The sequence below is a fragment of the Amblyraja radiata genome, chromosome 24 (assembly GCF_010909765.2).
Source record: "Amblyraja radiata isolate CabotCenter1 chromosome 24, sAmbRad1.1.pri, whole genome shotgun sequence".
Taxonomy (NCBI): domain Eukaryota; kingdom Metazoa; phylum Chordata; class Chondrichthyes; order Rajiformes; family Rajidae; genus Amblyraja; species Amblyraja radiata.
The window spans coordinates 9,405,153-9,429,478 of NC_045979.1; the positions used below are offsets into that span (position 1 = coordinate 9,405,153).

At 40.4% G+C, this 24,326-nt stretch overlaps 1 protein-coding gene across 3 annotated transcripts in view; it reads left to right on the forward strand.

Moving 5' to 3' along the window:
* uhrf1bp1 (UHRF1 binding protein 1) overlaps positions 1 to 24,326 on the forward strand; it is a 119,359-nt gene that overhangs the window by 51,574 nt on the left and 43,459 nt on the right. Inside the window, exons 6-11 of one of the 3 annotated variants that reach the window (XM_033042372.1) lie at positions 701 to 838; positions 3,547 to 3,717; positions 7,908 to 8,085; positions 15,294 to 15,380; positions 16,043 to 16,213; positions 21,556 to 21,710. In XM_033042372.1, coding sequence (XP_032898263.1) covers positions 701 to 838; positions 3,547 to 3,717; positions 7,908 to 8,085; positions 15,294 to 15,380; positions 16,043 to 16,213; positions 21,556 to 21,710 — 900 coding nt within the window. The remainder of the gene's footprint in view (positions 1 to 700; positions 839 to 3,546; positions 3,718 to 7,907; positions 8,086 to 15,293; positions 15,381 to 16,042; positions 16,214 to 21,555; positions 21,711 to 24,326) is intronic. The other 2 variants (XM_033042373.1, XM_033042374.1) reach the window with 2 other exon arrangements.

Genomic DNA, 24,326 nt, shown 5'->3' on the forward strand with positions numbered 1-24,326 from the left:
TGTTCAAGTCCTTGGGATACTGGAAATATCAATTGTTGATGCAAAACCTTTGGTTTTTGGACAATGGTTTTTGCAGCCAAAGCAATCTTAACTATTGTACCACAATTGTGTACAGGGAGTATTATCTTCTTAGAACTGCATATGCTAGGGATCCAATGATGGGTGTGGTCTGCAAACTGATCACTTTGGCTGTCCACCAAAGAAACCATTATCCTTTTTTTTGGTGATTATCAATTAGCGATCAAAGTTTTACAACTGTTCACATTCCTGCTTTTTTTTAGATGTTTTAGTGCGACTTAAGAATAAGGGGTAAGCCACTTAGAACAGAGACGAGGAAACACTTTTTCACACAGAGAGTTGTGTGTCTGTGGAATTCTCTGCCTCAGAGGGCGGTGGAGGCTGGTTCTCTGGATACTTTCAAGAGAGAGCTAGATAGGGCTCTTAAAGATTGCAGAGTCGGGATATGGGGAGAAGGCAGGAACGGGGTGCTGGCTCGAAGGGCTGAATGGCCTACTCCTGCACCTACTGTCTATTGACTCAAATCTTCTAAAATGATCTGAGATGGCAACTGGGCCCCATCTTGTGAAAGTGCAGATCTGTGGATAACAAGTCGGTGAATGACAAGAGATGAGCAATTTTAGTGACTCGTCCTGTTTAGAATTAGAACATTCTAATTGAAATTTTGTAATGTGTTTAACAGGTTTTGACTTTTAAAGAAATAAACTGGCAAACACTTCGTATTGAAGCTGATGCCATTCCAGGTGATCAGAGCGTTATCAGCACACCACTCAGACTCATCACCAATCAATCAAAAATCAGACTTGTTCTCAAGAGAAGGGTATGTACTTGCTAGCTTTCACGCTCATATCATTCATACGTATCATCACTAATTAATGATAAAGGTATTGCACTGAAGTGTGCCTGGTGATAAATGTATCCAAAGAAGATCACATTGCACTGCTGTATTGTGTTTTCCCCGAACTAGCTCTTGCTCAAATAGACCTGTTGTGTCAAGGAAATCAATTGAGCATGGTGTTTCATATTACTCTTGGAAAGGGTTGATTTTGCAGAGGAATATCATGGACAGTTTTATTATATTAAGAAATGATAATTAAATATTAAAACATTACCAAATAATTGAACAAAAGTATACATCTACGTAGCTCAAGATGACAGTGATGTAGTTCAAAGAAAACTTGTTCTGTGGCTTCTAAGAGTTACCAATAAGAACAATGAAGGAGTGACAGACTTGGCCATTTATGAAGTAGAGACCCAATATCCAGGGGATGATGGGTGGGGCAGGAGTATGGTTGGGGAGAAGGGGTTGGTTGTTGTTGAGGTGGTACATTTCACCATTTATGCAGTTTTGTGTGCTTTTGATGCCTAGACTCAAGTTTTCGCCACCATCCAAATGTTTCTTTGTCACTTTTATGCATATTTAATTTTATCTCTCAATCCTCTCCAGTGACTTAACTATTAGGCTCACCTGTCTACAGTTCCCTCACACATCCTGCAAATAGACCATACACAGCCCTAGCTGCCATCTCTACTGCACTAGACCAAGGAAGATTTACAAAAGAAAGAGAAAACATGGACTATACCTTAAACTGCCACCACCCTCCGCAAAAGCTTCTCGAGCTGAGGCCTCGCACTTGTCCTCCACGAGTGTCTGCCTTACTTTCTATGCAGCTATTATGAGTAGTCAGGTTGGGATGCTAACAGCTTTCAACTGCAAAACTGAATCTTTGAGCACATCCTTCAATCATCTCCTATGTCTGTCTGATACCCTTCTTCCCTTGTCAGAGACTTCACTCTGAGCTCAATTTTGTGAATTACATGGCCTGTCCACCAGACCCAATTAAACATAATTAGGAACATATTGCTGGGGAAGTTGGCCTAGGAGATGGCAGACAGTAGGTTTTATTTCCTTCATGGATTTGGAGGACCTCGGCAGAGACAGCAAAAGTGGTATTTTTTCCTCTATTTTTCCAGTATTTTACAATGCATGTTGCAGGTAGCCCAGGTCTCCAGGATAGAAGATGGCAATGGCAGACAGACCATAAGTTGTGTGCTAGGTTTGAGGTCTTCATCTTCACACTTCCTTTAATCAGTCAGCTAATGGATGTGCTGGTGCAGGTGATAGTCTATGCTGCCAAGTGGCTTCCATGACTTGGAACAGCAATTGTCAGTGGGCAGTGTTATATAGTGGGTGAGTATAGATTCTTCATTTTGTGAACATTGAATGTAAGGCCCACTCTTCACTAACAAGATGGAGATGACAACTCTGAGCAAGAGTAGACACAAGCATCTACTCACTTGACCACTGAGTTTTGCGTTATATCAGTTCTATAATGACGTAACTGCAGTGTGAATAGGTGCAAATAGTTCTAAAGATTAGCGTAATTTATCTCACAACTAGTGTTTTGGAAGTGAGGCACAGCATGTGCTGAGAAAAATTGCTACATGTGTCTGGAACAGCAATACTATTCTTCACTCTTTGTAAAGCTGTTTGTTAAGGGCTTGTCCCACTTAGGCGATTTTTCTCGGCGACTGCCGGCAACTGTCACTGTCGTAGCAGGTCGCCGAAAAACTGGCGACTGGACCCCCCCCCACAACAATGTCTACGACAACCTACCACCTAGTCGACGTCAAGCTACCGACAATCGGCACCCCATTAGGACATCCACACAGGCAACAACCAAAGTCAACCTACGTCCATCCGGGAAGCTGCACCAAGCCCACAGTCGCCGAAAAGTTTAGAACATTTCAAAATCCAGCGGCGACCAGAAAAACGTTAGGACTCTTTAGGCGGCTTGGATTTTGGGACAAAATGAAACGAAAGATTTTCTATGAAAATGTTAATTTGATCATGTAGTGGTTTACCAGGACATTGAATACGTTGGTTATTGGATATTAATATTTGAGTAAAGAGCTATATTCCAATCTTGAGAATGACAGCTGTGTGTTTTCACTGTTTAGTACTAATCTGCAACAAAATGTAATTTAACACTGTTTAAAACTGCAATGCAGCCTGAGGTGTTTCTCAGGAGCATTATCAAACAACCTGACATCAAATGTTCAAATGGAAGAGATTTCAGGGTAGTTTATAAGAAGAAAGAAATAGAAGGAAAGTTTTGTGAGATGGGATTGCTGAAATGTGCTGAGAGGCGATAGAAGAACAGTGTAGTAGTCGTGTACTGATTAAAACTGGGAAACAGAGGTAACATGAGGCAAGGCCATGGGGTGATTTGGAAAATGAAGTTAACAATTTTCCAAGTCTGAATGTTACTGAATAAAGACCAGTGTTGATCAATGAGAACAAAGTTGATCGATTATTGTGTATCTGCAAATGTGTACAAGATTACTCATCTGCCATATTAATATTTGACCAGATAACTATCTAAGATAATCCTGACTGAAGAGGAAAGAAAGAATGTTATCAGTAAAAATCTTACAATTCTGGATTTTAATCACAGAAGACTCTTTACAAAGATCACTCATCAAACAAGTGTGATAAAATAATATTTGCGTTTTTTTTTAAATCAGATGAAGGATTGTAATGTTGTGGGCTCGAAGCTCATGTTCCTGTTGGATGATTTGCTCTGGGTTCTGACTGACTCGCAATTGAAAGCAATGATTGAATATGCACAGTCCCTCAGCGAGGCCATGGAGAATTCTGCCCAGCAGCGGAAACAAATGGCTCCGGACACGGCTGCGGTTAGTGTAAATAAGATTCAACAGTTTGTTTCCAAGTAATTTGAATTGAGAAATATATTAATTTACAACTTTCCTCAACTTGGCTTCTTTCACTCGTAGATTTAAAATTAAGTATCAATTTACATATTTTCTCCCCAGATGAAATTAAAATGGCTCCAAGCATTTAAATATCACTTGGATCGCCTGTCTGTTTTGTTTTGAACTGCAGTAAAAATGCAAAGTTAATGTGATTTATAATTTTAAACGCTTTGCTCTGATGTTCAGTGCTGTACTTTTAGTAACTACTTTTGCTATTGGTGTCAATCTTAGTTTGCGATGGTTACGTTGTTGGACTGTCTGAATACCTCAGCAGCACTGTCATATGTCCATTGCACAGTGTGACCTGGGAATGGAACCATGGTGCTCATCTGCAATCTCGGCCTTGTGTTTCTGGGTCCGATTGCAAGTGGACTTTGAAAGTCCCCAGAATCAAAAGTGTGAAATAGCACTTGGAAAGTACAGCGCGTGAGTCCAGGTCTGGACTCTTATTCATCGCCGAGACCAAACGTAGACTGATCGTTTCACTGAACACCTTCACTCAGTCCGCCTAAGCCTACATGATCTTCTGGTTGCCAAATACTTAAACTCCCCTTCCCATTCTCATACTCACCTTTCTTTCCTGGGCTTCCTCCATTGTCAGAGTGAGGCCAAATGCAAATTAGAGGAACAGCACCTCGTATTTAACTTGGGCAGCTTCCAACCCTGCAGTATGAATATTGATTTCTCTAACTTCAAGTAACCCTTTCATTCCCTCTCTCTCCATCCCCCCACCACTCTAGTCGTTGTACTAGTTTCACTGTCCTGGTGATTTTCATTGTCTGTATATTTCGTCTATACCTAGCCCAAGCCGACAATGGACAGATGATCCTTGATCATCATTACTTTTATGCATATCTTTAATTTATTTGTTCTATATCACCGTCTATATCTCTCATTTCCCTTCCCCTGACTCAGTCTGAAGAAGGGTCTCGACCTGAAACGTCAACCACTCCTTTTCTCCAGAGATGCTGCCTGACCCGCTGAGTTACTCAGACTGATCCAGGATGGGGAAGAATCTGCCTACAGACAGGAAGTGATGCAGCTGGCGTCCTGGTGCCGTCGCAACAACTTGGAACTCAATGTTCTTAAGACAGTGAAATTGAAAGTAGACTTTAGGAGAGCTCACCCCACTCACCATCAAAACACCACAGTCACATATGTGGAGTCTTTTAAGTTCCTGGGAACCATTATCTCCAAGGACCTTAAATGGGGAGCTACCATCGTCTCCACAGTAAAAAAAGCACAACCGAGGATGTACTTCCTGCGGCAGCTGAGGAAGCACAATCTGCCACAGACAATGATGGTGCAATTCTATACGGCCATCGTAGAGTCTGTCCTCACCTACTTCATCATGGTCTGGTTTGGCTCAACCACCAAGCATGGCACCCGGTGGCTGCAGCGAATCGTCCGATCAGCTTAGAAGGTTATTGGCTGCAACCTTCCCTCCATTGACGAACTGTACACTGCAAGGGCCAGGAAGCGAGTGGGTAAGATCATCTCTGACCCCTCTCACCCTGGCCACAAACTCTTTGTTTCACTTCCCTCTGGAAGGTGACTCTGGACTGTCAAAGCTGCCACAGCCAGACATAAAAACTGTTTTTATCCACGAGTAGCTCTACTCAATAACCAAAAATCTGTAGCCTTCTTTTGCTCTGGTATTTTATTTAATTCACATGTTTAATCAATAATGTTTTATTATTAATGTTTAATGTTTTGTGTGTCATTCCTAACTGTCACTATGTCATGTCACTTGCGGGCGGAGCACCACGGCAAATTCCTTGTATGTGAATACTTGGCCAATAAACTTATTCATTCATTCTATCTTTGGAAATAGTTATGTTCCCCTTTACATTTCTGATGAAGTGCTACTACGTTGTCAACATTTGCAAATTCCACAGAACTTTGCTTAACCATTTAAGGGAACAAAATATTGAAAGATCCCCAGAGTTCTACAATTAGAAAATATTATCACTCAAACTAAAGGAAGCAACAAAGGACGTCTTGCATTTTCCTATATTTTCTTGTTTGACCACTCCAGCATCAACTCTTTGTCCGTAGTCAAATGGTAGAAATATTTGCTCTCATGCCATGTTGTATGCTGAGTTTAATTATCGAGGTGTCAACGTGGGCGTGTTTTTTTTTTACAGTTATCTTTACCTGGCAATCAAGTTCTGAAAGTTTTAATTACTTATGTCTCTTTTCTTACAATTGTGTAATTTTTGAAATTGGCCATTGAAACCTTTTTCACCCTCCTGTTAGCGGAAATACCAATGATTAGATTATTTTTCCTCCAGCATCACAAATATGGGCACTGCCTGCAAGGTCAGTGTTGTGACTCTCCAACTTGGTCCATGCTTTCACTAAAGGTTCACCCTTTGACCCTTATCTCAATGGCCACATTTGTTGGTGTAGAGTTTATAAAATGGAGTTTACAGTGATGGGAAATGTTTGTGAGATGACATGACAATGTGTGGTTCAAACTTTCAACATGGTCTTTCAACAAACTTTCAACATGGTTCAAACTTTCATTGAAGTATATATTTGATTTAGCTGTCATACTTCATTGAAAATGTTTTTTTCCATGTATAAGATACTTGTATGTTTTAAGGTATGTGTTTTTATCACCGATGAGTTGATTTTCTTTGATTGAAGATGATCTTAGTTATAATGAACCTAATGACAAAGATAAAATAGATTAGTACATTGATGGTCTGATATTTAACTGGATTTCATAAGATCTAAGCGAGTTCTAAAAGGAGTGTGTAGAAGTTGAATCATTATAGATCTGGATCTATAATTATTCAAAATACATCCAACAACCAAGATTCTAATCAATGCATATGAGTGAGCTTAGAAAGAGATTTTCACATGACGTGTCCTCACAAATCTGATAAATGGCCATTTAACCTATTGTGGTTATGCTGGGAAAGGTTGAAAATTTTGAATTTTTTATTGTCCCGAGGGGTTTTTGTACATTACCCTGAAAAAGAAATTTTATTTGTTGCTGGAAATACCCTCAAAGCAACGAAAACCAAAGTCTTGCTGCTGGTAATATTTTGCAACTTCCTAAGTGGAACAGTCATGCAATTCTGTACCACAGTAACCAATCAGGCAGACATGGAGGGAAAATTTTACAAGGACTGCAAAGCAATATAATTTTGAAAAGTGAATTGAATATCAAATTATATTCAGTAAGTGTCAAAGAGATTGTACAGCGATAATTATACATTTTAAAGGTCTCCAATTAAAACTAGAAGCATGAGACTAAACATTTTAACTCTTTAGTGGTAAAGATGCTTTTGGGGAACTGGAGTACTTTAAATTCTGACTTTTGTTGTTGCATATACTTCATATCCGTCATGCAGTGATAGGAACGTAACCAGTCAATAGATGTGAATGGGGAACTTGAAATTGAGTTTACCGTTTACGATGATACAACTTCCAGTAGTATGTTTTTAGTTACTTTGCTTTGACATTTTTCCTAATCCATAATTGCAGTGGCATTTTTGGATATTTTACTTGTCAGTACTTTTTTTTTTAAATATGTGGAATAAAACAATTAGTAAGTCTGAAAATATTTAAATACAGATGGGGTAGAAGCAGAAAACATTCATTTGTGATCCAACATCTCATTTGGTTGTTGTGCTCTAGAAGAAAATAGAACAAATGCAGTTTTATTTTGCACATTGTTGCATACTTGAGGCTTTGCATACAATTTCTAGAACAATGATGGGATTTCAGAAAACATTATTTCAAATCACTAAATACTTATTTGTATGATTTCAGTTGTACAAAATACAGGCATTTTAATTTTAAGGCATGTGGTAGAAAGTAAAGAAACCTTTCCCCATAAATCCTTTGCTTCTGTTGGGTGCATCTGGCAACTTGTGTTCCTAAACGTGAACAACAATGTCTGACAATTTCGGTGCTACCTATTTATTTATTTATTAATTTAAAAAAAACTTTTAAAAAACTGATTGCATACCTCTTTCAGAGCTGCTTGTCTTTCAGTAGTTTGGCAGTGGTATAGCTTGACTATATTTGCATTTTAAATTGATTAAAGCTTAACAATAACATACATTGGTTAAAGTTATGAATGTCATCTTTTACAGACTAGTGGCTTAGCACCTAGTGCTCATCAACAACGATCGCAGCCAGCACATACAAGTAACAGCTCAAACAGCATTAGCCAATACTTTGAAATGTATGATGTGAAAGAATCATCTTATCACAGTCATATTTCACGCCTGGATTTGCATATTTGTGATGATGGTTTATCAACGGAAGAAGGTACTTAATGATATAACAACAAGGTTTTGCAGCTGGTGGTTAAATCGAAGAAAGACACAAAATGCTGGAATAACTCAGTGGATTAGGCAAAATCTCTGGGGAACATGGATAGATAACGTTTCCTGTCCGGCCCTTCTTCAAAGTGATTTGGGGGGGGGGGGGTTGGGGGGAGAAGGAAAGTTGGAAAAGAAGAGGGTCGGGATAGAGTATTGTCATCTGCTCTTTGTCTCAGTCTGCTCTCACTCTCCCTCCCGCCACATGGAACAAGGGTAGAGTCCCACTGTTTTGCTTTTCACCCCACCAGCCTCCACATTCAACACATCATCTGTCACCTCCAATGTGATCCCACCATCAGTCATATCATTCCATCTCTATCCTTTTCCAGCTTTCGCAGTGATTGCTCCATCTACAATCCCTCATCCCATCCCACCCGAACCACCCCCTCTCCAGGTACTTTCCCCTGCAACTGCAGGAGATCATAAGTGAAACGAGTTGAATTAGGCCATTCGGCCCATCAAGGCTACTCAGCCATTCAATCATGACTGACCTATCTTTCCCTCCCAACCCTATTCTCCTGCCTTCTACCCATAACCTCTGCACCTGTACTAATTAAAAATGTATCTATCTCTGCCTTAAATATATCCACTGACTTGGCATCTGCAGCCTTCTGTGGCAAAGAATTCCACAGATTCGCCACCCTTTGACTAAAGAAATTTCACCTCATCTTCCTAAAGTCTGAGGCTATGACCCCTAGTCCTAGACTCTCCCACTAGTGGAAACATCCTCTCCACATCCACTCTATCTAAGCCTTTCACTATTCAGTATGTTTCAATGAGGTCCCCCCTTATCGCATCTACAGGCCTGTTAAGCGAGCAAGAATGTCATTGTTCTGTTGCCGGTACATATGATGATTGCTCTAAATATGTGCTTGGGTGATTGAAAATGGTGATGCACAACCTGAAGATTGCAGTGGTGTCACACAATGTTCAACAATGGACCAGTTGTTACTTCCCCAAGCATTTGCTTTACAGGTTCCTAATCTGCAACTCAGCAGTTTATGGATGAAAATGCCACCATTACATTGCAACAACCATGTTGAACTGGTCATTGACCGAGCTGCAAGGTGATAATAAAGCAACTAACGTGTGATAACTATCCACCAGCAACAGGGCCTTATTTCACTCCCAGGTGAAATTTGACTTGGGATGGCACAATGGTGCAGCTGGTAGAGCTGCTGCCTCACAGTGCCAGAGGTTCGATCCTGGCCTCGGGTGCTGTCTGTGTGGAGTTTGCACAAATTCTGTGAACCTTGCAGCAAGTTCCATGTAAATCCAAAGCAAATTCTTTGGCAAGAGAACATAGCTCCTGCGGCAAGTTCATCCAGTTTCTGGAACAAAGGTGTGTTGTAGTTTCTATTATGAAACTGACCATAAAGTCCACTGCTGTGTATGGACAGAATAGAATAGGTGCAGCATCGTGGCGCAGCGGTAGAGTTGCTGCCTAACAGCGCCAGATGTGACACCTGCCTCTATTCCTCCATCCAGGGACCCCAGAAGTCCTTCCAGGTGAGACAAAGGTACACATGTACCACCTCTATCCTCATCCATTGCATCTGGTGTTCCCTATATGGCTTCCTGCACATTGGCGAGACCTAGCGTTGACTTGGCGAATGCTTTGCCAAACATTTGCGCTCGGTTCACCAAGGCTTATTGGATCTGCTGTTTGCTAACCATTTTAGCTCCTCTTCACATTCTCATACTGACTTTCTATCCTGGCCCACCTCCATTGCCAGAGTGAGGCTACACGTAAACTGGAGGAACAGTACCTCGTATTCCACGTGGATAGCTTACAACGCAACGGTATGGACATTGAATTCTCTAATTATTATTATTAACTTGCACGCAAACAGCCCCTTTCCTCGGACCCCCCCCACCCACTTTCTTTCCCTTCCCTTGAACCCTGGCTGACCTTGCACTGGTTTCTCATTTTCCTCCTGCACCTGCATCCTTTCTACTGGTTACACAATTCACAACTTTTCTACCCTCAAGTTTCACAATTAGCAGCGTTTTTTCCTTTTTTGGTCTCACACCTGCCTTTTCATCTCTGGCCTTTGTCCAATAATCTGCCTTTGAAATAACCCCCCTTGCATGTGTTCACCTGTTGCCTGCTCTGCCTCTCCTCTTTTCCAGCTTTCTTTCCTGCCTCCACTGCAATCAAACTGAGTAATGGCCCAGAACTGAAACATCACCTCTCCATCTTCTCCCTCGATGCTGCTTCTCAGAATTACTCAAGCATTTTTTCTTTCTAATGATGCCAGATATTTGCAAATAGCGATTTTATGCAGACCAATGGTTATTCTGTAACATAGTTTGTTAAGAGAGGAGGATCATGTCATAAAAGGCTCATAAATCTATTGTACTTCATCTTGTTAGATGTAATGAAATGTGAGATTAAAGTGATTTGGTGGTGGGTAATTTTTAATTAAAAGAATATTCTCAGTGTTCTCGGTTCAAATAGTTTGCAGCTATTCTTTACAGCCTCCAATAATGTTAACCTTCACTTGGATTACTAGTTTATGGTTTTAAGACCCAAATTGAAGTGTTGATCATAAAATATAAAATGATTCCCCTTTTCAAAAAAATGTTGCATTATCGTTTGAGTTCTCTTGTAAATGTCACGTTAAATAGATAACCACGTGGGATTTTGGGCGCACCAAAAACAACACATAGCATTAACAGCTGAGAAAATAAAAGAAATGGAACCAAAATGAATCAATTTAGAAATATTTGGTAGTAACAAAGAACTGCAGATGCTGGTTTATACCAAAGATAGGCACAGAATGATGGAATAACTCTGGGTCAGGCAGCATCTCTGGAGATCTCTTGGTGATGTTTCTGGACTGGACTCTTCTTCAGCTTTTTTGAATGTCAATGGTAAAGGTGAGTGAACGGGGGCTGGTTACTGAAAGTTGTTGTGCTGAAGGTGTGTGATGTGTCTTGGATGTAGGTGGGAAGGGATTGGATAAGGAGGGGGGGGATAGGATAGAATCAAGGTATGTGGAGATGAGCTCAGTGGGGCAAGAGCAGGCAGCAATAATGGTTCGGCCATGGCAGTTCTGCGAGTGAATTTTTGTTAGGAGGTAGATGCGGGCCATGCGGGGCTGGGAAACGATGAGGTTGGAGACTGCGAAGGGCAGATCACCAGAGGTGATGAAATCAGAGATAGTCCTGGAGATAATGGCCTGGTGCGCATCTGCAGGGTCATGGTCAAGGGGTAAGTAAGAGGTGTTTCAGCGTTGGCCGCAGCACTGTAGAGGTCAGCCCGCAACGGGAGCTTTAGTTGTAGCCATCAGACTACACTGCACCTCCCTTGACGGTGAGTTTGATGATAATATCGGGATTGTTGTGAAGTGAGCGGAGGGCTTGGCCATTGGGGGGGGGATGAGATGAGTTGGTAATGGGAGTAGCTTGATTTCTTGCCAGTAGTTAAAGATAAAAAGGTCCAGAAAGGATAGATGGCTGTCCAGGTGAGTCTGTGGGAGGAGAAGAGGTCATCAGAGAAATATTTTTGTATGTCTGTCAGCACCATTAAAAACAGGTTGACACATTAAACTGAAAATACAACATTAGTTCTGATAAGGGAAGTTATGGAGTCTTACAGCGTGGAAATAGGCTCTTCTGCCCAACTCGTCCAGGCTGACCAATGTGCCCCACCTTCACTAGTCCCACTTGCCTGGGTTTGGCACATATCTCTCTAAATCTATCTTATCCACGTACCTGTCCAAATGTTTCTTAAACATTACATTAGTACCTGCCTCAACTACCTCCTCTGGCCACTCATTCCATTTACCTACCACCCTCCCTGTAAAAAAAAAGTTGCCGCTCGGATTCCTCAAATTTTTCACCCGTCACCTATGTCCTTTGGTTCTCGATTTTCCCCAACTCTGGGTAAAAGACTCTGCATTTGTCCTATCTATTCCTCTCATGATCTTATACACCTCAATAAGATCACACATCCTCCTGCACTCAAGGAATGAAGTCCTAGCCTGCTCAACCTCTCCCTATAGTTCAGACCCGTGAGTCCTGGCAATATCCTTGTAAATCTTCTCTGCACCCTTATTAGCTTAACAAAATCTTTCCTATAACAGGGACACCAAAACTGAACACAATATTCTCAATACCGATGTCTACTACAACTGGACCTCCAACTTCTATACTGTTGATCCTAAAATGTTAATATTTTTCTTTTTATATGCTGCTGACCAGTATTTTCAATGTTTCCTGCTTTTCTTTCAAATTTCTGCCCCGCTAAAGAATTTTGTGTTACACAATGCTTCCTGTATTGTTCATTCACTAACCTCTCTATTGCGGATACTCTCACATTTGTGGGAAAAAAACACAATGTTGGAAATGGCCATCAAACAGAAAGCAATAGTTAAATGAAACTGAGTTGTATTTTCAGATTGGAATACAGTGGCCTCCATAATGTTTGGGACAAAGACCCATCATTTATTTATTTGCCTCTGAACTGCACAATTTGAGATTTGTAACAAAAAAAAATCACTTGTGGTCAAAGTGTACATTGTCAGATTTTAATAAAGGCCATTTTTATACATTTGGTTTCACCATGTAGAAATTACAGCAGTGTTTATACATAGTCCCCACATTTCAGGGCACCATTATGTTTGGGACACAGCAATGTCATGTAAATGAAAGTAGTCATGTTTAGTATTTTGTTGCATATCCTTTGCATGCAATGACTGCTTGAAGTCTGCGATTCATGGACATCACCAGTTGCTGGGTGTCTTCGCTGGTGATGCTCAGCCAGGCCTGTATTACAGCCACCTTTAGCTTGTGCTTGTTTTTGGGGCAAGTCCCCTTCAGTTTTCTCTCCAGCATATAAAAGGCATGCTCAATTGGGTTCAGATCGGGTGATTGACTTGGCCACTCAATAATTTACAATTTTTTTGCTTTGAAAAACTCCTTTGTTGCTTTAGCAGTATGTTTGGGATCATTGTCTTCCTGTAGAAAGAACCGTCGGCCAATGAGTTTTGAGGCATTTGTTTGAACTTGAGCAGATGGGATGTGTCTATGCACTTCAGAATTCATTATACTACTACCATCAGCTGTTGTATCATCAATGAAGATAAGTAAGCCAGTATTTTCACAGATGAGGTGGTATGCTTGGATCTTCGGCAGTTCCATCTCTCCTCCATACTTTGCTCTTGCCATCATTCTGATAAAAGTTAATCTTCGTCTCATCTTTCCACAAAACTTTTTTCCAGAACTGTGGTTGCTCATTTAAGTACTTCTTGGCAAACTGAAACCTGGCCATCCTTTGTTTCCTGTCTGCCAACCAATTTTCTATCCATGTCAATACCCTACCCCCAGTACCCTCTAGTTTTGCCCACTAATCTCCTGCGACCTTAACAAAGGCTTTCTGGAAGTCCAGATACACTACATCCATTGGCTCTCCCTTATCCATTTTACTTATTACATCTTCAAAACTTCCAGAAGATTAGTCAAGCAAGATTTCCCCTTCGTAAATCCATGCTAACTTGGACCGATCCTGTTACTCATATCCAAATGCACCGCTATTACATCTTTAATAATTGACTCCAGCATCTTCCCCACCTCAGCTGTCAGGCTAACTGGTCTATAATTCCCTGCTTTCTCTCTCCATCCTTTCTTAAAAAGTGGGATAACATTTTCTACCCTCTAATCCACAGGAACTGATCCAGCATCTATAGAACATTGGAAAATGATCACTAATGCATCCACAATGTCTAGAGCCACCTCCTTGAGTACCCTGGCATGCAGACCATCTTGGATATATGAGCCTTCAGTCCCATCAGTACCCAGCACCATTTCCTGACTAACGTGAATTTCCTTCAGTTCCTCCCTAGATCCTTTGTTCCCTAGTACATCTGGGAGATTGTTTGTGTCTTCCTTAGTGACATTTCCTTGTTCCCCATAATAAATTCACCTGTTTCTGTCTTCAAGGGACCCACATTGTCTTTTCACAAACCTAAAGAAGCTTTTGCTATCATCCTTTATATTCTTGGCGAGCTTACTTTCGTACTTCATCTTTTCTCCCCGTATTACCTTTTTAGTTACCTTTTGTTGTTCTTTTAAAGTTTCCCAATCCTCTGGGTTCCCGACATCTTTGTTATGTTATACGTCTTCTCTTTTCGTTTTATACTGTCCTTGACTTCCCTTGTCAGCCACGGTTGCCTCTTACTCCCCTTAGAATCTTTCCTCCTCTTTGGAATGAAATGATCCTGCATCTTCTGGATTATTCCCAGAAATTCCTGCCATTGCTGTTCCACTGTCATCCCTGCTGGGGTCCCTTTCCAGTCAACTTTGGCCAGTTCCTCCCTCATGCCTCAAGTCCTCTTTGTTCAACAGCAATACTGACACTTCTGATTTTACCTTCTCGTTCTCAAATTACAGATTAAAACATATCATATTATGGTCATTACCTCCTATTGGTTCCTTTACCTTGAGTTCCCTTATCAAATCCGGTTTAATACAAAAACAGGGATGTAATGCTGAGGCTTTGTAAGACTCTGGTCAGACCGCATTTGGAATATTGTGAACAATTTTGTGCCCCATATCTGAGGAAGGATGTTCTCCCATTGGAGAGGGTCGAGTGGAGGTTTACGAGAATGATCCCTGGTATAATTGGGTTAACATATGATGAGCATTTGCAGGCACTGGGACCTCATTGAAACTTGGCAAATAGTGAAAGGCCTGGATAGAGTGAATGTCGAGAGGATGTTTCCACTAATGGGAGAGTCTCTGGCCAAAGGCCGTAGCCTCAGAATAAAAGGGCATTCCTTTAGCAGATGGGAGAGAATTTATTTAGTCAGAAGGTGGTGAATCAGTGGAAGTCATTGCCACACGTGGCTGTGGAAGCCATGAATTGATTTTTTTAAGGCGGAGATCAACAACTTCTTTATTAGTAAGGATGTTGAGGGCTATGGAACGGAGATGGGAGAATGGGGTTGAGAAGCAAAGATAGACCAGCCCTGATTGAATGGCGGAGTAGACTTGATGTGCCGAATGGCCTAATTCTGCTCCTAGAATTTATGAACATTAATTCTGATTCTCTTGCCACCAGATGTTATCTGACTTGTTGAGGATTTCCAGCATTCACTTTTATTCCTTATCTTGCCTGTAAATTGTTGTTTTTTTCCTTGTGTGTAGGAACATCCAAACATCGAATAGCTGGAGGGGCTATACAGTTAACATTTAAAAATTTAAGTCTGGATTACTACCCTTTCCATTGGGCAAGTGAGTACTTTTTATAGCCACAAGATCTAAACTAATACATCAAATGATTAATGCTTTCAATTTGCTTTTTTAGCGTAAAGAACTAAGCTAGTAAATCAACTTATAGATGCTTTCAATTGGCCTTATGTTTTATGCCCGGTTGCAACATAATAACATGAAACTTTAATGGAGTGAAAGTTATAAGGAAGTTTAATTTGTGTTGAAGTATTTGCTTTGTTTCAGTTGCGGCCTGAATGCGGTCAAGCTTTTCTTTGATATGTAATATATATTACTTTGAGTTGGCAAGGACATGTTTCGAGTATAAATGTATTTCTTATCAAATTGCATCTATTCCAGCATTCTTCCTTGTGATATAGAATTTTGCTGCCAACTCTGCCAAGATTAGTCTTCCACGACTCTCGGACCAACAAAATTAAAACTAATTGAACAAAGAACAGGAACTATTAGGTTTTATGCAACAAAACACTGAGATCAAACGCAAGATTGCCGTTCAAGGGCCTTCACTATAAATGTGGACTTAAAGTGCTGATTTATAGATGGTTAAAACCTTCACATTGTTCCAAGATGGTGTCTAACAGAGATGTTTAAAGTTTACCAAAGGTATTTCAGACTTCATATCTTACGTATTTTTTAATGATTGGTTCATGTGTCTCCGCTTGCAGATGATAATTGTAAACACTGGGTTAGACACTCGGAAGCCATGGAATCCAGAGCACAATGGGCCAAAGATCTGCTGCAAGAGTTTCAGTCCAAAGTACAAACTATAATAGATCACCATGAAGACACAACAGTTGTAAAATCTCCAACAAAGGAAACTTCAAGTAAATGGAAAGGTATATGTTTTACAGCTGGATTCTCATTCTAAATGGAATGCTGAAAATTGGCTGAACTAATTTTTTTTTATGGATGCTTAATGTGTATTCAAGTCCAAGATCTACAGAATGTTGGTCATTTTGAGGCTTAAATGGTATAGGAGTCTTATGGGGAAATGGACTTAAGGTACAGGATCAGCCCTGATCTTTCTGAGCGGCAGAGCAGACCTGAGGTGTGGCCAGCTCAACTTTGTTCCTAAAAATTGTATGTCCAAGATTCTCTATTCACAAGTGTACCCTCGTATTTAAGTTTTGAAAGATAACTAACATTTTGTAAATCTGTCCTTTGGGAAAGAATGAAAATAAATGAAGATTTGGTTTGTGTTGTAAGCTCAATTTTACACCTTGAATCCATGCTGATCATGTTTTTGAGCCTCTTGTCTCACATGTTACACATGACTATAATAACCCTAAACCTAGTAGCTGTCAAATTGCTGTTACCAGGAAGTGGTCAGTTTTTTTAGGCATATTCGTAGAATGTGGAAGGGAAAGCCACAACGCAAGCATTCTGATTTATCTGTCTGACCCCATAATGCTTTAAAAAAAAAAAAAAAAATGCTGATCAAATCCCTTCTAAACCTTCGCTGCTCTAAAGATAAGAAGCCAAGCTTTCTCAATTGTGTCTGATTCAACCATTCAACTAAATCTTCTCCAAAAGTTCAGTTCTTCAAGCATCATGGTCAGCGAATTGGTCAATATATTTAGTGTTGGACTGAACAAGTGTTGTTTCAACGTAAATTGCACGGCTCCATCTTAATCCCTATGTTTAGAAAGCACACATAGCAAAATGTTTTGTTAACACCTTGCATTCTTAAAAAAGAAAGTGCAACATTCTTCCCCTTCCCCAGCCCTGCAGCATTTGTTTTTGAACCCTCTTTAATATTGTATCCTTTCATATGTTTTATCCTCCCTTCATTCTCCCACTGCCATGAATCAGTTTTCCCTGTTCTCTATGCCATGTTATCGAGCATTAACATGGAACATGTTAGTACTTGATAATAATCTGTTGCAGAATATTTCTGTATCTTTTGAATTGTTTTTGGTTGTAAAACAGTCTTTTGCGTAATATTAACTGTGGTCAGTTGATTGGCTGTAATCCATGCTGCTCTTGTAAGCCAATTATTATTTGAGTGAGTATGAATCTAATGCTGTCTTTTTCGAGGATGTAAATTACCACATCAATGGACTTGACCGCTTCTGAATTCCATATTTAAATTACATTTATTTTTGCTTATCATAATTGTAAAAGGACTCCACAATTGCGGTTAATTTCCATATCTAGCTTTGTCTTAAATGGGCTCCCCTTTATTCTAATGCTGTGGCCCCTGGTTCTGGACTCGCCCAACATTGGGAACATTTTTCTTGCATCTAGCTTGTCCAGTCTCCTTTTATAATTTTATATGTTTCAATAAGATACCCCCTCATCCTTCTAAACTCCAGTGAATACAAGCCTAGTCTTTTCAATCACTAATTTGTTTTCAGCTTTATCAGATGAAGAAGCATTGGGCTAATAATGTTAAATAAAGACTGGAGTCACTCAGTGGGTCAGAGAGCATCTCTGGAAAAAAGGAATAGGTGACGTTTCGGATCGAGACCCTTCTTCAGACAAATAATTATTGCTTAGAATTTTTGCAGTATCTTGAACATTCTTAAAGCCTTGGAACTGTTCAGTAGGATTAGAGGAGACACAAGGTACTGCAGATGCTGATTTACAGTATCAGCTTTAAAATGTATAATGAATCTTGTACAGTGCTCAAAAGTACACAAATAAATGCTGGAGAAACTCAGCAGGTGCAGCAGCATCTATGGAGCGAAGGAAGTAGGCAACGTTTTGGGCCGAAACCCTTCTTCAGACCTGTACAGTGCTGTTTGGTCCTGATGTTATGGACAGGCAATGGAAACAAAGGCTGCAGAATATTGATTCTGCCCTGTCATTCTGTCAACCAGTCTACAGTATTCTGAGGCTGGGAGTTCAGGGGCAAGAGCTGAATATTTCTGTATGCTCAAAGTTCTGAAAAAATCATTTAGAAAAGCAATTTCTAATTCAAAGACACTTTGAAGCTTGCATAAATGAATTATTTTTGGTTATTCAGATGAATGTGCACCAATATTTTTTTTGCTTAAGCACAAAGAAACCCTTCATATTATCTGGAATATACCCATCATGCCTCTTCTTCACAGAATCAACCAACACACTATCCAATGACTGACTGGTTTGTTGTCATATGAATGTGCAGCATTATTGTGTAAACAGTAAATTACACACATGACTTGATATTTGGCTGTGGGGGAAGAGCTTTGTTCAGATATTGGTGTAAGATTTTTATTATCCGTGCTTTAATGCTTCATGGGAATTTGTATCTTCAACAATGTACTGCTCCTTTTATTGTCAGACTTGATGTCTGCCTCAGTAATTTTCTGAGATTACCATCAAACTTCATGAGATGTGCGAACTGACAATTGGGTTGGTTCCAGTCCTCTGACACGCTTGTAGATTTCCTCTCCAGTATTGTTAATAGAGAAAAAACATATTCATCTCTGGTGGACCATTATTCTTGAACGTATTTCTTTTTCATCCTTACTCTGGTGATTTTAATTGCTCTGCTACGATACAAACATCTTTTCTTTGTTTTGTTGTGTTGGCCTTTTAAGTGAAAATCATGTTGTTGTGTAGATTGCAAGAGGCCAGAATCTTGGGCAGGAGAAGAGGCAATTTGCTAACAGTGTAGAATTGTGTGTTTTTGGTTTATTATCACAGAGGAAAATCGACCATGAAAATTAAATTGCCATGGATTTCCCAAATAAAATTGGTAATTAAATCAGTTTTCCTAACATTTGCATTGCAACAGTATTTTGTTTACGATAACTTTCAAAGTAAAAGTGTTTCCATTTTGTGATAATGGTACAAATATATTTTATTTTTGATATTCCTATCCCAAAATAGAAAGATAGATGGCAAATTATGGTTTGCAGGTTACTGACGAATCACACTGGATGATCTTGGTGGTATATTATGGAACGGGGTTAAATGCAAAAAAAGGTCACTTGGCAACTAAAGACCAACGCCGATGATATGTGCATAATTTTTCTAAACTGAAATACTACTGAATGCTATATTTTGTTTAACCTCTTTATAACATGAATTGTTAATGAACACTGAAGTAAGCTGTGAGATATTCGCAAGCTGATTTGCTCTCTAGAAATAAACTGGCTTAGTTAGTAGTCTTGCCTTGCTATATTTCTCAGTCCATTTTCAAAGAAATCGAATATGAAGACAATGGCGTATGTTCAAGTTCAAGCCAAGTCAAGTTCAAGTGAACTTGAACTTGTCCACCTGCTGTATTTGGTTCCAGTGGAGCCAATTGGTGGGAGACAATAAGTAGCAGATACTTCACACTCCTATTTAGCACAAAAGAACAAAAGCCATTTTCTGTTGTAAAATCTCAAATGGACCCGGAAGTTGTAGCAGTTATTGTTCTGTATAACTGTATGCAGAAAGATGGTGTGGATTGTGTATCCTTCCAATTTCTTGGTTTAGGCAAATATTTGATGGTTACAGTTAAATAATGGGTAGTCCCTGATGGACCATTGCAGATTGCAGTACTTTGTTTGTTAAACACAGAATTAAGACCACCTAATGAATGATTTAGAAGAACTCCAAGTACAAGAAGCTGTACGTTTACAAGTTTTAAGTTGAACTTTGTAGATGTGTTATTTTATTGATCATATTAAAACCATAATACAAAGAAAAATTCCAGATATCTGTTGTAGAGAATAGAGCTGTCTTTATTGTTTTAATTTGTATTGATTAACAGGGGTTCTTGAGCCTCCAGCTCTGAGATGTAATCTGAAGAAAACAAACTGGTGTGAATGGAATTATTAGGCAGTGCATTAAGAAGTGTTTGGATCTGCATGTCAAAAGCAAAGATGACTCAGCATGGCAGCATGAGGAGCGGAGGTGTAATGTCTTGCATTACTATAGCTAAATCAAACAAATTGGAATAATCGAGAGGTTATTCTGTTAGACCTCTGGCATTAATCCAATGTTCTGGGATCTTTACAGATATTCAGCGCCCCCTTGTGAAAATACATCAGTGAATGTTAAGTGAGAAAACCCTTATTCTCTTTGTTTCAGCTTGTTTGCAATCCTTGAACCAACAAGAATAACGAGAGAAAGAGTAGGTTGTGTAGCTCTTGAGACTGCAGAATTTTCCCTTGAACGTTAGTTTCCCACAAATAGCTGCTGATCTTGACTTTGGATACAACTATTTTGTGTTCAATTGGTCCTAAATGGCCATCGACTGAAAATTACACCCATGGGTTCTTGGCTGGTCAGCTAGATGAACCTGTTTTTCCACATCGACAACAATGCTGTAAATTATACATTAAGTTTTAAATCTGTCAAGTAGAGTATTGTGTGCAAAGTACCATTCAAGTAAAACTAAAAAGTGGGATTACCCCTGTAATAAAGAAATTAATTTCCTGACAGGGCCTGTTCCACTATGGCGACCTAATTTGCGAGTTTAGAAAAGTTTGAGCTCGCCACAAACTCGCAGCATGATTGACACGTGGTCCTGGGAGGTCACTGGAACTCTCCCTCATGCTCGGGAGAAGTTCCCGCATACTCGCGGCCTCAGTTTGGTCGAGCATGCTGAAGACATTTCCGCGAGTAATAATTTTCCGCGAGTAAAAATTGGTCGGCATAGTTCTTTTGAACTCGTGGTACAGTGGTAGTGGGGTCACCATGTAGTTATAGGTAGTCGAGGTAGCCGTAGGCAATCTCCTTTGCTGACCGGGCATTTTAATTGGCTCATTGGAGTTTTCAGAACCAAGGAAAACCGACCGGTAATGTTAAATGCCTGCTAAACTTTATTAAAAGTTGTTTGGCTTCTTAAAAGTGTCTCCCCCCCCCCCCCCCCCCACTCTCTAAAGGACTTACTGTACACTGTGCCAGCTGTCTTTTACTTTCCTGTTCATCGCGGGTGTGAATTTCAGACAGCGCTGCCCCGCTTTCCCTGGCCCCCACTGTTTCGTCGCTGACGGTCGACCCAGCACGAGTGCCCTCGAGCTTGAAGACCGTTGCTGAAAAGTCGTGTAAGTGGGACAGGCTCTTAACGGGATTACCGAAACATCATCCATTCCTTCTCTCCAGAGATGCTGCCTGGCCCGCTGAGTTATTCCAGCATTTTGTGTCTATCTTCGGTGTAAACCAGCATCTGTATTTCCTTCCTACACCTTTTATAGGAATTGCTTCATATCATTGGCATAATGTCTTGGCTGTTAAAATGTCCTCTTGTTTACAGTAGGATCACCAACTTGGAAGGCAGGTGCTGCTGGCAAAAGAAGAGCAAGTGATCAATCGACAGGAGCTACATCTCCTGATTCTCCGAAGATACCGTGGAGCAGGCTGCTCTCCAGCTGTGTGGTCGTCCGAGTTGATGATTTGGATGTTTACCAGGTAGGGAAGGACTATTGACGTTGATTCTGTGTTTGGTGCTTCTTAATCTAGATAATGACGCTTTCCTCTTATGAAGTATGTCCATTGTTCTATCAACTGTAGAGATGAGGAATGATATCAGTATTGGTGAAAGCTCTTGACTTTTTTATTGAGATTTTTTTTTCAACTTGGTAGAAAATATTTCAGTATGTTAACAGTTGTAATGAATTATCAATTCTTGAGCCATTAATCTGAATTACTTGTCATACACTTTCAATTCACATCAGTGTAGAGCACCACCATTTAATTGAAAATAAATATCAGTATTGGTGATAATGAAAATACATGTGGTCCAAAAATAATCTAGTTAATTATTGTCTTTCAGAGAAGAAGATCTTCTGATATTGGCTTGGCTAACCTTTGAGAGACTATAGACTTGCAGTAATGTGGTTAAATGTTAATCCTCTGAAATGGCTGTCAGCCACTTTATTATATTATATTGCTGCCATGAAACATCTGCAATTCTCTCAGTCGTTTACTTCAGTTGAATATAGATCGGCCAAGCCACAATCTGATATCATTCTCATAGATTCATAGTTCATGGATTGTGTCCCAGACTCTCCGACACTGATGCTCGAGCGTGAGCAATCACAACAGGACCAATATGTCGGGTGATTTCTGGAAGTATGCGGGCCTTGGCAGAGCTGCCAAGTAGTACGGATTTTCCGTATTTTGTGCGGAAATGCGATAAGAATACTGATGTACGACTTTGCGTTTTTAAGTACGGATTTTTTTTAAATCCGACCATAGATAATCGTAACAACAAGTCACCACTGTACCGGCCGAGGTGCAACAGGCAGATGGGAACAACCGAGATCGGCCCCACTTCCTGTTTCATTAACATACCACTCGCCAATGGAAATGTAATAACCCGGTGAAATTGACTTAAGATCTTGCTGCTTCAAAAATGCAAGGATATAAAAAGTCATACTGTACCTCTAAAAATTATGGCAGATTAAATCTATTAGTATTTAAATTTCAAAATCTGGATGATTATTTTTGTAAGCGTTGAACTAGCACGGTGTTTGGGGTTAAGAGGCTGGAATCTCTCTATCTCTCGTTCTTTCTCACCCTCTCCCCCCTCTCCCCCTGTATCTCTCTGTCTTTCGCTCTCTCGCTCTCCCTCTCTCACCCTCACACCTCGGCATTCCCGGGATCATTTGGCGTTTTGCAAAGCCAACTGCATCTGCAGTTCCTTCCTATAGAAGAAGAGCCTGACATGAAACGACTCCTAATCCATTCCCTCCACAGATGTCGCCTAGCCCACTGAGTTCCTCCAGCACTGGGTTTTTTATTTAACTCTGAAATTGAAGATAGACACAAAAAGCTGGAGTAACTCAGCGGGACAGGAGGGAGAAAAAAAGGAAGGAGAGGGAGGAAGAGAGAGGGAGTGACCGCACATAAAGAAAAAAAAAATTTCAACAAAATAGCACCGCGTAAAAATCCTGATTTCCTCAGCAGAATACTGATTTTCAGGTACTAGAATACTGAAATGCTCTGACAAAACTTGGCAGCTCTCTTGGGCATTCCCAATATTAGCCAGGTTCTTTGAAGTTTCATGAATTTAAATTCAACAAAGCAACTCGACCGAACAGGCACCTCCCAAGCCCCTCCTCGATGCACATACCTTTTCCCCCATCACCCTGTCGTTGCCCCCTCTTTACATTCATCTCCCACCTCTCCCTACTCCATCTCTTTCTGTCCCCATTTGGCATTACATTTCACTCCTCATCCTTGTTATCTGACACCCTTTTGTCTTCATTTCCATTCCAACCTTTGTTACTATCTCTAACCATTTGCCAATCACTCCTCTCGCCTGCATTCCTATCACTTACCAGGCTTTGCCCCACCCCAACTTCTATTTGCTTTCTCTTCCCAGCTGTATTGGTCTGAAAAAGGCTCCCAGCCCAAAACATCGCCCGGCCATTTTTTTCCATAGATGCTATCTGACCCACTGAAGTACATACCTGCCAGGCAGGCCCTGTATTAGTTTTCAGGGGAGGGTTGAAAATTTGTTTTAATCTATCTGTCAAAAATTAGTTTGGCCATGATTAAAGATGTTATAGCAACGCATTTGGAAAGCAGTGACAGGATCGGTCAAAATCAGCATGGATTTATGAAGGGGAAATCATGCTTGACTAATCTGGAATTTTTTGAGGATGTAACAGGTAGAATGGATAAGGGAGAGCCAGTGGATATAGTGTATTTGGACTTTCAAAAAGCCTTTGACAAGGTCCCACACAAGAGATTAGTGTGCAAAATTAGAGAACATGGTATTGGGTATTGACATTGATAGAGAACTGGTTGGCAGACAGGAAGCAAAGAGTAGGAATTAACGGGTCCTTTTCAGAATGTCAGGCAGTGACTGGTGGGGTGCTGGGACCCCAGTTATTTACATGCGACATCTTCAAGTTTGCGGATGACACAAAGCTGCGTGGCAGTGTGAGCTGTGATGAGGATGCTATGAGGCTGCAGGGTGACTTGGATAGGTCGCTTGAATGAGCAGATGCAGTATAATGCAGTATAATGTGGATAATGTGAGGTTATCCACTTTGGTGGCAAGAACAGGAAGGCAGA